This window comes from Podarcis bocagei, assembly GCF_964188305.1.
Source record: "Podarcis bocagei genome assembly, chromosome: 5".
In the NCBI taxonomy this organism is placed as follows: domain Eukaryota; kingdom Metazoa; phylum Chordata; class Lepidosauria; order Squamata; family Lacertidae; genus Podarcis; species Podarcis bocagei.
Genome location: NC_138129.1, coordinates 66,465,218 through 66,477,812, shown reverse-complemented (window position 1 = coordinate 66,477,812; position 12,595 = coordinate 66,465,218). Strand labels below are relative to the sequence as shown.

At 38.8% G+C, this 12,595-nt stretch overlaps 2 protein-coding genes across 10 annotated transcripts in view; one reads left to right on the top strand and one right to left on the bottom strand.

Annotated features, from left to right (window-relative positions):
- Positions 1–2,888, top strand: part of NEGR1 (neuronal growth regulator 1) — a 457,176-nt gene extending 454,288 nt beyond the window's left edge. For both annotated transcript variants that reach the window (XM_081193857.1, XM_081193858.1), the window contains one exon: positions 1,842–2,888. In XM_081193857.1, the coding sequence (XP_081049983.1) occupies positions 1,842–1,966 (125 nt within the window). In that variant the 3' untranslated portion in view covers positions 1,967–2,888. The remainder of the gene's footprint in view (positions 1–1,841) is intronic.
- Positions 1–12,595, bottom strand: part of LOC308586811 (uncharacterized protein) — a 99,838-nt gene that overhangs the window by 25,780 nt on the left and 61,463 nt on the right. The window lies entirely within an intron of this gene.

Sequence of the window (12,595 nt, the reverse complement as noted above, 5' to 3'; positions counted from 1 at the left end):
TACCTACTCCCAATTCATTGTTCCTCCAAATACCCTCCAAGATAATTCAGCAGACTTCAGTGTAACCAAATTAAAAAGTCATCTTTGCAAAACCTGGTGTTCCTCAAATATTTGACAGCGGACCATGTCTCTTACAGACAAGGAATGAATACAAGCAATACAGTGGGAAATAACATATACTGCAATCTTGAGACCCCCACATTTCAGTGGACCAGCTGAGAGAGGCATTCAGACAATGAACTCAATGTTCCACAAAACAGCTGTATCAAGCTGTGATCAAACAACTTGGTTTTACTGGGACACACTGCTGAGAGCCATGGACTGTTTTTCTGAACAGTTGCTGAAGGGTAGGATGCTATCCTTCTTCACACAGTGTACTATACCACAGCAAGCCCATTGCATCCTAAAGCAATTAGGGAAACAACAAAAGCACAACTGGGATTGCACTTCTAAACTCCTGTAGCATCATGAAGTGCTGTTTACATGGAAATGGGCCATGGTTGCCTGCCAGCCAAGTTGAGTAGCCACACATCAAGAACCATGATCATACCAGGTGAAGGCACTTACAGAGGCAAGATGCAGGATGCCGCAGAGGTACATTAAAGTTTGGTGGTGCACAATCCAGAGGTTATGCACAGCCAGAACTGCCATATGTCCGGGTTTTCCTGGACACATCAAAATGGCACCTGGGAGGATTTTTACCGAATCAGCAAAAAGTTGGGGTGCGGTGGGGGGAGGTCAACAACTTTGTCCAGATTTTCACTTTTGGGAATATGACAACCCTATGCACAGGCACACATTCACTTGCAGCACAATGTGTCTGAGTATAAACAAAACAACAATGAACAGGAGGACAGTGCTGCCACCAAGCACTGAGGAGCAGCCGCCACAGATTCTGAATGCATCTGAAACTAAATACAAAAGAAGATAACCACCCCAAGACCCTTTGCTGCCTGAAGCAAAGAACAAAAAGGCATCTCCCCCTCTCCATTCAACGCTCAGAAGTCAACTGAACTGACAACTGGATCTTACTTCGACAATACTAATGGGACAACATGGTCCTTGCAACTGAGGGCACACACAAGTCTATCCTCCAGCAGAGAGCCTCTATGGCGGCCAAATGGTAGTGAGAGCCCTGCACAAGAAGCATATTTCAACATTATAGAGAGCTGGGTGAAAGAAAGTTTTATGCAGTAGACTGAGCTGGTGGCAAAGGCAAATAATCACCATAGTTCATTTTGCACTGTGATTTTGTTTGCCTAAGATGGATGGATGGATAGATGACAGATAGACAGAGCGGAGTTTCTTGTATAAAAGAAAGTCCTACATGGGGGAAGAATTAGTATATACCAACACTTTAGGTCCAGGAAAGAACGTACTTGCTTAGGCTGTGGAGAAAGTGGCTGAGAGAAGGGAAATTGTAGCAAGAGCCATTTTTGCTGTAATAAAGAAGTTCTAAAATTCTCTGTTTCACAGCCATCCTTGAACATGTACCTTCTATACAATATGAAATAGCCCTATCTGCCTATTGACATAAAGGAATCTGCTTCGTTTTCCAGGATTCCATAATAGACAAGTGGGGAAATAAAGCATATGCATTCCCTCTTTTAAAAATGTAGTGTGTGAACCAGCCCTCGTCTATATCATAAAATTCTGCTTGCTATAGAGGAATTTTAGTGGTGCAAAAGTGTGGTTTCCTTTTCAGCTCTGCTTTGCTGAAAGTTGCTATTTTGAAATCTATTGGTGAAATAATTTATAGCTGATTGTAAGACGAAAAAGTGAGGAAAGCTCAAAAAGATTCTAAATAACCTGTTTTCTTTCTTTCTTTGTTTCTTTTCCAGCTCCAAGTACAACCCAGCTTGGAATCACTGGGGCTGCTGAAGTTCTATTATCCTGCTGGTTCCTTGTGTTGACACTGTCCTCTTACACCAGCTTAATGTACCTGAAGAACGTCGTTCTACAATAAATGTAAAGAACCATGAATGGCTTTTAAGGATTCTTTGAAAGTGCTGATGACTGGATCCAATCTGGTAGAGTTTGTTAAAAAGCGGCGTGGGATATAATCAGCAGTGCTTATGTGGGGATGATCGCCTTCTGTAGAATTGCTCATTATGTAAATACTTTAATTCTACTCTCTTTTTTATTAGCTGCATTACCTTGTGAAGAAGTACACATTGTCCTTTTTCTTCTTTTTTTTTAAAAAAAGACGTGAGAGCTCTGAAATTACTTTTAGAGGATATTAATTGTGAGTTCATGTTTGTAATCTATAACTTTTCAAAAAAACATTCAGTCATGGTCTGCTGATTTGCAGACTGTAGTTTACATAAAAAGAACCCAAATATTGCAGTTAAAAAAAAGTGATCTTTAAGGCTGCAATACAAACATCCATTTCCCTCTTTAAATAAGAGTCTATCTTCATTTACACATTTTTTTTTTACAAAAAAGCTAAATAATCTTGCCTTTGATTCATTTCTTCAAAATTAGATCACATACCTAGATTTTCTTCTAGCATGATACTCAGATTTCAAGAATGAGCCTTGTGATATGACTGCACTGTGCAGTTATGCTTTGATTTTGATTTTCTCGTCAGTTCAGCATGGGTGTGCCTTCATAAGATACTGCTTTTCGCTTCCTCACCAACAAATGGGAGGGGAATTTTTCAATTTTATTTTTTGTAGATGCTTAGCTCAAGGGTACCGAATCTTTTCTTAAGGACAAAAGGTGCTATTGGCTGTAAAATGAACCACCATTGGGGTAAAGGAACTACTCCAAACATTGAGCACAGCAGAAAAAGTAATAGCTGGTACATTTTTCAGTCTGTCAAGTTCAAAGCATATTCCAAACCTGTACAAAGCAGAAGATATCTCTCTGAGACTCCTTTGTGAATGTAACATTTCCTTTGTTCATTCAAAGTCAGAATTTTTATAAGGCTGCAGAGAAAATGACCATCCCTTTATTTTATTGTATTTTTATAATTAGTGATAAGTTCTACATATCAGTATTGTTCTTCCTATTGAATTTATACTGTACAGTATCTGGTTGGTTGGCTTATAGAACATAGTGCTTAGGTCTGGAAAAATCTATAGAAGGATTAGAGTTTTGATCATACACACATGCTCTAAAACACACATGTTCATGCACACAAATAACAACAATAATTTGAATGCTACATAAGACAGATGATAACATATCAGTGCCATTTTTTCAAAAAAGCCACCAATTTGCAAAAAATATACCAGTGTTTTCTCCCTTCACAAACATTTGGTTGAAGAATTTCCCCAAATGCCTGTTGTGGCTCTATTCCACATGTCAGCCACATCTCTACATGTTGTAAATGTTATGTTAAACATCATTCATGCTGCACAATCTGCAAAGACATATGGATATAACCTTTAAAATGTCCTATTTTGTCCTCGTTCATAGTTTATCTTACATGCAACATTAGAAACCAGAATGAATATATATATATATATATATATATATATATATATATATATATATATTTCAAATGATGCCTATTACATATTTATTTGCCAAAATGTCATTAGCATCGTTCTCCTGTTAGAAAAACAACTGCATTTTTCTCTTCTGAAAGGACTTCTATTGCCCTGGTTCCTATAAGTCCTGCTTCCATGAAAGTTGACATTGAAAATAACCCCCACATAAAACTTTAGTGAAAGAAACATAGTTAGTAAAGGTTCATCTTTGAAAACAGAAGAAAAATAAGCAATCTGATAGCTGATACTCTGTATCCACTGCATATCCACTTCCAATTTTTTAAAAAATGACACTTGAAAAAGCAGGGAATCTGTACAAATTTTGCTCTAGTGTAAAATAAGTGCAAAGACTTTCGTTCGAATTTATTCACAAGAACAAATAGTGAGAAATTGCTCTTTGCTACTTAATAGAAGATTCATTTGTTTTCATCAGTTCAGGATGTGTGTTAACAGTTTGCCTCTTTAATTGAAGTTGCTAAGATCTGTACTACAAAGTGCAATAACTAGCTGATGATGTTACATAAACTGTTGTATCTCAGAATGAGTTTGTGTAGGCATCAAAGCTTAAAAGGGGAATTTAGCGATGACTCAGCTAACCACAGTGGTTTTAATTCAAGTAAACTGACTGTTGAATAAAGAACCGTGGTATATTAAATAATTACATCACCCATTCTGACCCTATGAAACATGGAGGAAGGAGAACGTTATTGACTACATAGAAACAGTTAGCTTTTAATATTGTGATCATAAAACGTTCAACAAAGCCTGTTCTCAAAGCTCTGACATTCTTGTTGCTAGCTGGAGATTCGACACAATTATTTTACACATAAACCACTTCTAAGACCTACATTATAAATTTATTTAGCTCCTTTATTAGCTCCTGTTCTTCATGAATAAAATGTTGACGCATTAGAAATAGTACGGCTCTTTAGAAATAGTAATAAAGTGCTATATTAAGAGTGTTAGGTGACAGAACCATAATATATCATGCAGTTTGTATTGAAGGAGAAAATACTTTCATCTCATATCATGCGCTGTGGACCTACTGGTGTTGCGCTATGGCACTTTTTAATGGAAATATTTGACTGGACTGGTGCAATATCCCAACATTTGGGGTGACTAGACATTCAAATTTGTTAGGATGGCAGGAAGCACTGGTAACTTGCAAGGGCTGTTTTTCAGCATCTTTGTAACGGAGGCTTTGTGGCAGGCGATGAGAGCTTATTCAGCTGTCTCCTGTGGGGTCCTACAAAGATGCAAAGAACAAGAAGTGCGAGTTGGGTGCACACCCTGTTCCTCCAAGTTGGACTGACTCAAGCCACCCTCTGTATTCTCTCTTGTATTGCAGCTTTAAAGTTCTAGAATTCATTCAACAGGTTGAAAGAGCAGGGTGGCAGAAGCTATTATTCTGCCAGTGCTCTCTTGGGGAATAAGAAACAAGTCAAAGGTATGTCAGAAACCAAGCATATCCAACATTGTTTCTCACAGGCACAACAATAGCTGTTTTAATATCATTTGCTCATCCAAACTCTATAGTCAAGTTAACTGCCTTCACGATCCTCCCCCAGCACATGGAGTCTGATGATTCCTGCAGCAAAACAGGGTGACATTTTATTTTTTATTGTTGAACATGATAATACCTAATGAAAGGGACTAGTAATGTTTTTTGTTTGTGTGGGAGCAGTTGGAACGCGTTATTAGCCCAGTGTTCAAACCAGCCTCTGAATTTTCATTTGCAGTTGCTGGGTGTGATTACTTTATAAATGCAAAATACCGTAGTTGTAGAAGAAAACTTTGTGCAAACCTCTCCCTGCTTCTTCAGGAGGGAGGAGATCATAAGAACAAAGCAGGGGCTGAATCTCTCAAAGTACATACTGTGATACTGGGACCAGCTCAGTAAGTGCTTTCAGGATTAGTCCCATAGAGGCTCCTTTTGAAACCATGGTCAGCCAAGGGCCTAATTCTGTCAAGACAGACACACATGCATACAGTTTTGCACTGAACAGTCCCAATAGTATTATTTTTAAAAAAGCATGTGCCTGTGTGTTTATAGGATTACTCCCTAATGAAAGTTCCATACTTCTTTGGTAAATCTTTTCTATATGTTCATTGTACAATTTGGGATTTATTGGGACTTGATGTGGATTGTGTTGATTGTCGCAAATTACAATAACATTTTACAGAGTTTATTAGTCCTTAAACTGTGGGGTATGTTTGATTTCTTCTATTTCTTACATGATAATCTGTGATCATCTAGTTGATATCATCGCTGTTCATATTTTTAATCAACCACAATTATATTTCTCCCAGTCATGAAAAAATATGAAAAATAAATGGATTAGCTCCAAGTGATACAAATGAGGACTTATTATGCATAAATTGTCCGAAGTGTTGAATAGTTATGATTGTGACAATCTGTTTGGCAAATCAGGACACTTAACCACGATTGTGCTGTTGCCAGGTTAATATATAAGGTGCAAAATAATTGCGAAATAAGGTGCAATTACTGTGGTGCAGGTAGTGCTGCTAACTGAAGTAAGGGTTGTCTCAGTATACATATTTTGATGGGTGGTTTAAAAGAGATTAGCTGTGAAGATAACTATTCAAAATTCAGTTGAAGTAGATAGGATTTTCTGTTCTTCACTCTTGTTTAAAATTACATTCTGTTTCAGATCCAGAAGTGTTAATAACCACAACTAAACCTGGGGTGGTTTTTTTATTTTATTTTTTGCACATTTTCAGAATCAATGCTCAACATTATGCTGACCAAAATACCCATCTACCCCACACAACTGTGTGCACTTAAGAATGTGTATACCAAAATATGTATTTAAATGGATAAATAATATGCCTTAACGCCTCAGTATGCACTTACTTTTAGGGACTGGATCACCCTCTTCCAGTCTGAGGAAAATAGTCCATATTCCATAATTTGCCGTGAAAGAGTTTTGTTTTTGAAAAGTCATTTTATCCCAAAAAGGTCATTCAACACTTTCACCAATTAGACTGTGTCAGAAATTCAAAGCCATGGTGAAACTCTAACCAGAGATTGTAGGTGGGCACAGTAATATTTTCTAAGGAAACTATTAACGTTGCAATCTAGATCCTTTTAAATCTGTTGGCATTTTGCCACCAGTGCCACCTGGGGGTTATGGTAACCCTAATGAAACTTTCACACTGTTGATTCTTGCTAGTAGATAATCATATGGTATAGACCTGGCCTGCACAAAATGTGACTCATCAAGATGAATGTAGCCCACCAACCATGTATGGCAGCTTACCAGGAGCATCCAACAAGTCTACCTGTTGAGAACTATGGAAATGGGGCTACCTGGTGGACCATGATACATAGGTGATGATGGGCTGTGTTTGGCTTGTTGGTGCATGCCATAGTGGGATATATCCTGTAGTTATAATTAAAGTACTGTGAGTATGGAACTAATGAAAACCTATTTCCGTTTTATTTGTAAAGAGTTCATTGGTGATTTACTCTGTGCACATTTTAAATACAGTTTGCTCTCTTCTTCCTCCCTAAGCGAGATTTCCATCTTTGGTCCTTCTTGCCTTTCCAAGGATCACAGTCTTCTTCTGGCCTGCTCAATAGAGAGTGCCTCTGCTTCCAAGCAAACGAGTCCCTCTTTGAGGAAACTGTAGCTAGATCAATGAGCCAGTCAAAGGATTAGCCAAAGAAATGGAAGTTTGAGGGAGGTAGTAAAGGGTAATAGCTGTTCAAGGCAGAAGCATGCTTGTGAAATTGTGTATGCCATATTACTGAAACATCTGTAGAACATGGTAAATAGTTTTTGGAAAGTAGCATGTGCTTTCTAGATCATTATGATGGTTTAGAAAAGCAAAGCAGGAAATATATTTTATCTCAGGCATTTTACATACAAGGTTTTGCCTGCTTAGTACACCTCTTGACTGTGAGTGTGACAGATTCATTGTCATGCTAGCTGACTTGCATTCTGTAGCCTAATCATAGAATACACTAGCTGAAAGTTACTAAGGTAACTAACAGCACAAACCTATCTGTGTCTACTCAGAAGGAAGCCCTGTTGAGTTCAATGGGACTTACTTCCAGGTAGGGATGGAAGGGTCCGTCCATTTCAGTTCTCTCAGATTCTCACTTTTCCAATCTTAAATCCTGTTCTCCACATTTCTGCAGCAATTTGTTTGTTTTTTCAAATCCTCATGAAAAAATTTCAGCATTTTTCTGTAAATTTATCCCAATAAGCACATTTTTGTCTGCAGTTTTGATTAATGTACACATTTTTACAAGCACCCTATCTTAATACAATATATTAGATTTTTGTATGTAATTTCAGAAATGTATTATTTTGTATACACATTTTCTCCTAATGGATGCAGGGTTGTTGTTTTTTCGTAAACTCTGTTTGGAGAACTGCATCCCAAAACTTGGAAAAGAACAAGTTTTGAAGATTGCCTGTGTTTTGGTTCTCATACTTCTTGGAAAGCGCAAATATTCTAAATTTAAATGTGAGCTGAACCTAATTCCTCCTCCATCCATACTCCCAGGTAAGTATGTGTTAAGATTACAGACTAAAATATAAAAACTACTCCATTTCACTCATTAAGGTCAACCAACTAGTTCCTTCCAGGTTCTGTGAAAGATACTTTGTTTTCTGCATCTGCAAACATTTCAGTCTTCTCTATTTCTTGTTTTCCTCTCCTAAGGAAAACCACTCTTTCCACTGACTAAATGTCACCCTAACCCAGGTCTTTGTGGAGACCTCCCAGGAAGCCAGTCCTCCTAGGAAGGGTCTTTCCCTTCCATAATCTTCCATTTTTTATGTTAAGGCAAAGTGCTGTAAGTGACATTTGATGCTATTTCACTTTGGCCAGGATCAGAAAATCCACTCTGCTCATGATATACATTCAAGGGTGATGTGAACGTGGTGTTTCTCAAAGAAATGCTCTCCCTTATGCAGCATGACAAAGAGACTTTGAAACAGGGAGGCACTAGAGAAGCCATTTGTGATACAGCATTAGGATCGATCATTCAAAGATTCCCCCCCCCCCCGAAGGACTCCCTACAGGGTGAGCACAAGCCCATGGTCTAGTTTATCTTTGGATTCTGAAACTATTAACAGACATAGCAGTAAGGGAGAATACAAGGATGTGCTGCCTTGCAGCTATATGAAAGACCTCCCAGAACTGTTAGGCTAAGAAAACGCAATAGCCACGTATTTAATATTTTGATTATTGCACCTTGCCAGCACAAATACCAGTTTTGGATGTAAAGGGCGTAAAATGCAGCACCTTTTGGAAAGCTATAAATACTTGAACTGCCTTGCATGCCTCGTTGAGATCATGAGGTATGATACAATTAAAAAACAAACCAACCTGGATTTTGTTTTACTTTCTTCCCTGCCTCACTGACCAGCAGTATCTCTCCAAGATTTCAGGCAGAGGCTGTTTCCAGCCCTACCTGGAGATGCCAAGGATTGAACCTGGAATGTTCTGCATGTAAAACGCAAGATCTATCACTGAGCTACAGCCCTCTCCTTTGCTTGTCCATACAGAAGTTTGTTTACACTGAGGGGGAAATACTTCCTTTTCAGTTTGATTGCTTTTAAGTCTATTCATTATTACATATGAATAAAAGCATTAAGTGCACTTTGCCTGGGTTTGTTGCTGTTGACAATTTAATCCCTTTCCTCCTTCTCTCTTAAATATTTGAAGGAAAAGTGGGAAATTTATGCTGCCTCCTGGACAGGCCTAAAAATAGTCCAGTTGAGACAATGTTAACAAACAGAGCAGGAAAAAATATATATTGGGGAGATTCTGAACAAGAACTGTTCTTCTGAAAACTAATTTCTGTTTGGGTGTGTGGGGTTTTCCTTCCAGCCATTCATTTCTTTGGTGCTAAGCACTGATTACTAAGCATGAATCACTTCATTTCCTTTCCCCTAAACCTTCTGTTCTAACTTTCCCTGTAACTACTGTATCTGGGGACTCAGCTAGACTGGTAAGGAAAAAGCGGATTTATATGTGTTGTTTATGCGATATAACATTGTGACACCAGAGGGCGATGTGGACTCCTGTTTTTTTCTCTACCCATTTTCCCTGTTTAAATTTACAACACTTTAAACTGAAACGGTTCTCTGATGTGTCCAGATCCAGTCAGGTTTCTTCCCCTCTGTGAAAATATCTATCAGCCCTTGGCTTTCGTAAGCTGGAGAATAACGCCAACTGAACACGGCTTGCAATAAATGAGGTTTTAAAATACATTGCAAATGTCAGATTTGTCATCCGTAGCAAGGGCATTATCAGAACCTACATTCTTTGAACCTATGATTTTTGGGATGACTTTCTCTGCCTTATTATTCTTGCTTCACACCTCACCGTAGCACAAGGTGGCAGATCAGAGTAAAAGATCAACCTGATGAAGACTCTCCTTGTCTGCCGATATACTAATTTGATGAACAGAAACAGCAGTACAACGCTGCAATCATACCCCCTTTGTCTGCTGTTTTGCAATGATTCTTCCCAATCAACAAACGGTACACCTTTAGAAATCCCTCTACATTTCCTTCAGCCACAGAAAGTAGTACTGGGTCTGACAGGCTAGAAACTGGCTCTGTATATGAATGTTCGCTAATTTCTTCCCATAATAACTATAGGCACAATTCCACTAAAAGCTAAGTACTTTTAAAAGTTCATTTGTTTCAATGGTAGAATTAAGCACACACTTAAATCTCACTTATTGAAAACAATGGGCTTGTTAAAAGGGCTTAACTTTGACTGTGCAAGAGGACGATTTTGTATAATACATGCCAAAAGATATTGAACAAGAACCAGAATAATCTTTATTCTAACAATGCACAATAATAACGTATTTCGCTCTCCAAGCTACTGCATTTATAACAGAGCTTCCACTGACCTTTTGAAAAAAGCCTTAGAAGAAGCCCTAGGGATCTGTAATACCACAGACTTTGATTTCCTCTATGTTTCCCATCTTGAAGGGAAAGTTGGACAATTTTTGCATGCATGTACACACACACACACACACAAAATTATGTTTTTAAGCAAAGCTTAATTTAGCCTGGAATTTCCAAGTCTTCTAGATGTACTTAACATTTGTCGCTTTCTTCAGATGTTACTTACTGTAGTGAACCATCATCTGCTTAAAACCAAAGGTGTGAGGGGAAGACATTTCAGGAATCCACCATGAAAAGCTGACTTCCCTGACTGGCCTGTTCTTCTTGCCCTTCATGCTAATGAGACAGTTCCAATTTCAAGTTGGGAGGAACTACAGGAGGTAACATGCTTCATTAGGCTGTAAAATGTAAGTAGGACTGGGTGTTTTCCCCTTCCTAATTTCATCAGAAATTGCTAAAAGCATTGGGTTGTTCCTCCAGTGGAACTCTGAATTTGCATTTTTCTTCGTTAATTTTGACCTTCTGACATGTACTTTTTCACAACAACAAAAAAGAGTTAGCTTTAGGAGCAGGGGGAATCTATAACAACTTTGCTTCCTCACAACAAATTAGAATTAACAATTGATGTAGCTAATGTTATGTATGGTTCATTTTTTGTGACTCCTGATCATAGGCTAAAATAATCACAGTAGCATAAGTCCACTGTGTCTGTGCCAAAGTGGTGCAACATTCTGCAGACATAGGCCATGATTCAGAAAGGTTTTTCTGGACATACAGTGGTACCTCGGGTTACAAATGCTTCAGGTTACAAACACTTCGGGTTACAAACTCCGCTAACCTGGAAGTATTACCTCAGGTTGAGAACTTTGCCCCAGGAAATTGCATGGCGGTGGCATGGCAGTAGAGGGAGGCCCCATTAGCGAAAGCGTGCCTCAGGTTAAGAACGGTTTCAGGTTAAGAACGGACCTCCGGAACGAATTAAGTTCGTAACCAGAGGTACCACTGTATTAGACATTTTAACTGTAACATGCACACTGCTTAAAAAACAAACTGTACTTTTAACTTTCCCACATCTAAAGTGTGATGTGCAGTGTGATGTGCTGCACATGTCAACAAAAGCTATTCAAACCTGAATTATGGTTAGGGCCATGCCTCAGTGGTAGATCACATGATCCACATAGCAAAGATACCTGGTTCAGTCCCTGGCATTTCCAGGTCAAACAATCATGTAAGGTGGTATAAAAGCTTTCCACTTGTGACCCTGGGGAGCTGTTGCCTGTCAAAGTAGACCTTACTGGGCTAGGTAAATGCAGAGCGGTCTGGTGTAAAGCACCCTCCTATGGATTCGTCAGTATTAAGGCTGCTTCCCTTCTTACATTTGCCCCCATGGGCATATACTGCAGAGAGCCATAGCCAATCAGAAGCTCCCTGTGATATGTGCCTGCATTTGCACCTGTGACTTTTTTAAAACAAAAAACAGCAACACCCAAATATTTTAGCTTGCATAGTAGGGGTATGCGCTAAATTGGAAGAATATAAAGTAGTCTGTCAAAATGACTACATAAGGGTGCCAAAATGGCGTTTCTGGTCCGCAGACACAACAGAAAATGCAAGCAGCATCATGCACACTTTGTGTCCCAACGCACTGCCTAACAACCACTTGAGCAATGACCTGCAGAAAATGTGGTCAATAGCTCTTGGAGAGATATTCCTTTAGAAACCCAGTGCCTCTGATTTTAAGCTGCTTTAGCCAGTGTCTGTCAAAAAAAGTCTCTCATTTCTCTCGGTGATCTGGAAAATAAGCTCGCAAGTCAACCATGTAGAGTTTAGAATTTAAACACACACACACACAAACCGCCACCACTAAACATAGCTGACAGAGTCATCTGAAGATTTCTTCAGCGATATTTGCATAAGCAGCATCTTTTGACAGAGTTAATCAAGCAGACACATATCTGAACCACAGGAAAGTGGAGTGTGGGGCTTTTCTAACAAACCTAACTACACTAGAGGAATACTCATGAGAAGATGCCTTAATAGTGAGCTCATTGGTCCCTCTAACTCATTACTTGTCTATATTCACTAGCTGCAGCACTCCAGAGTTTCCAGAAGGAATCTTTTTGAACCCTACCTAGAGATACAAAAGATCAAACCTGAGACATTCTGCAGGCATGATCTATCAGTGAGTGGGAAAAT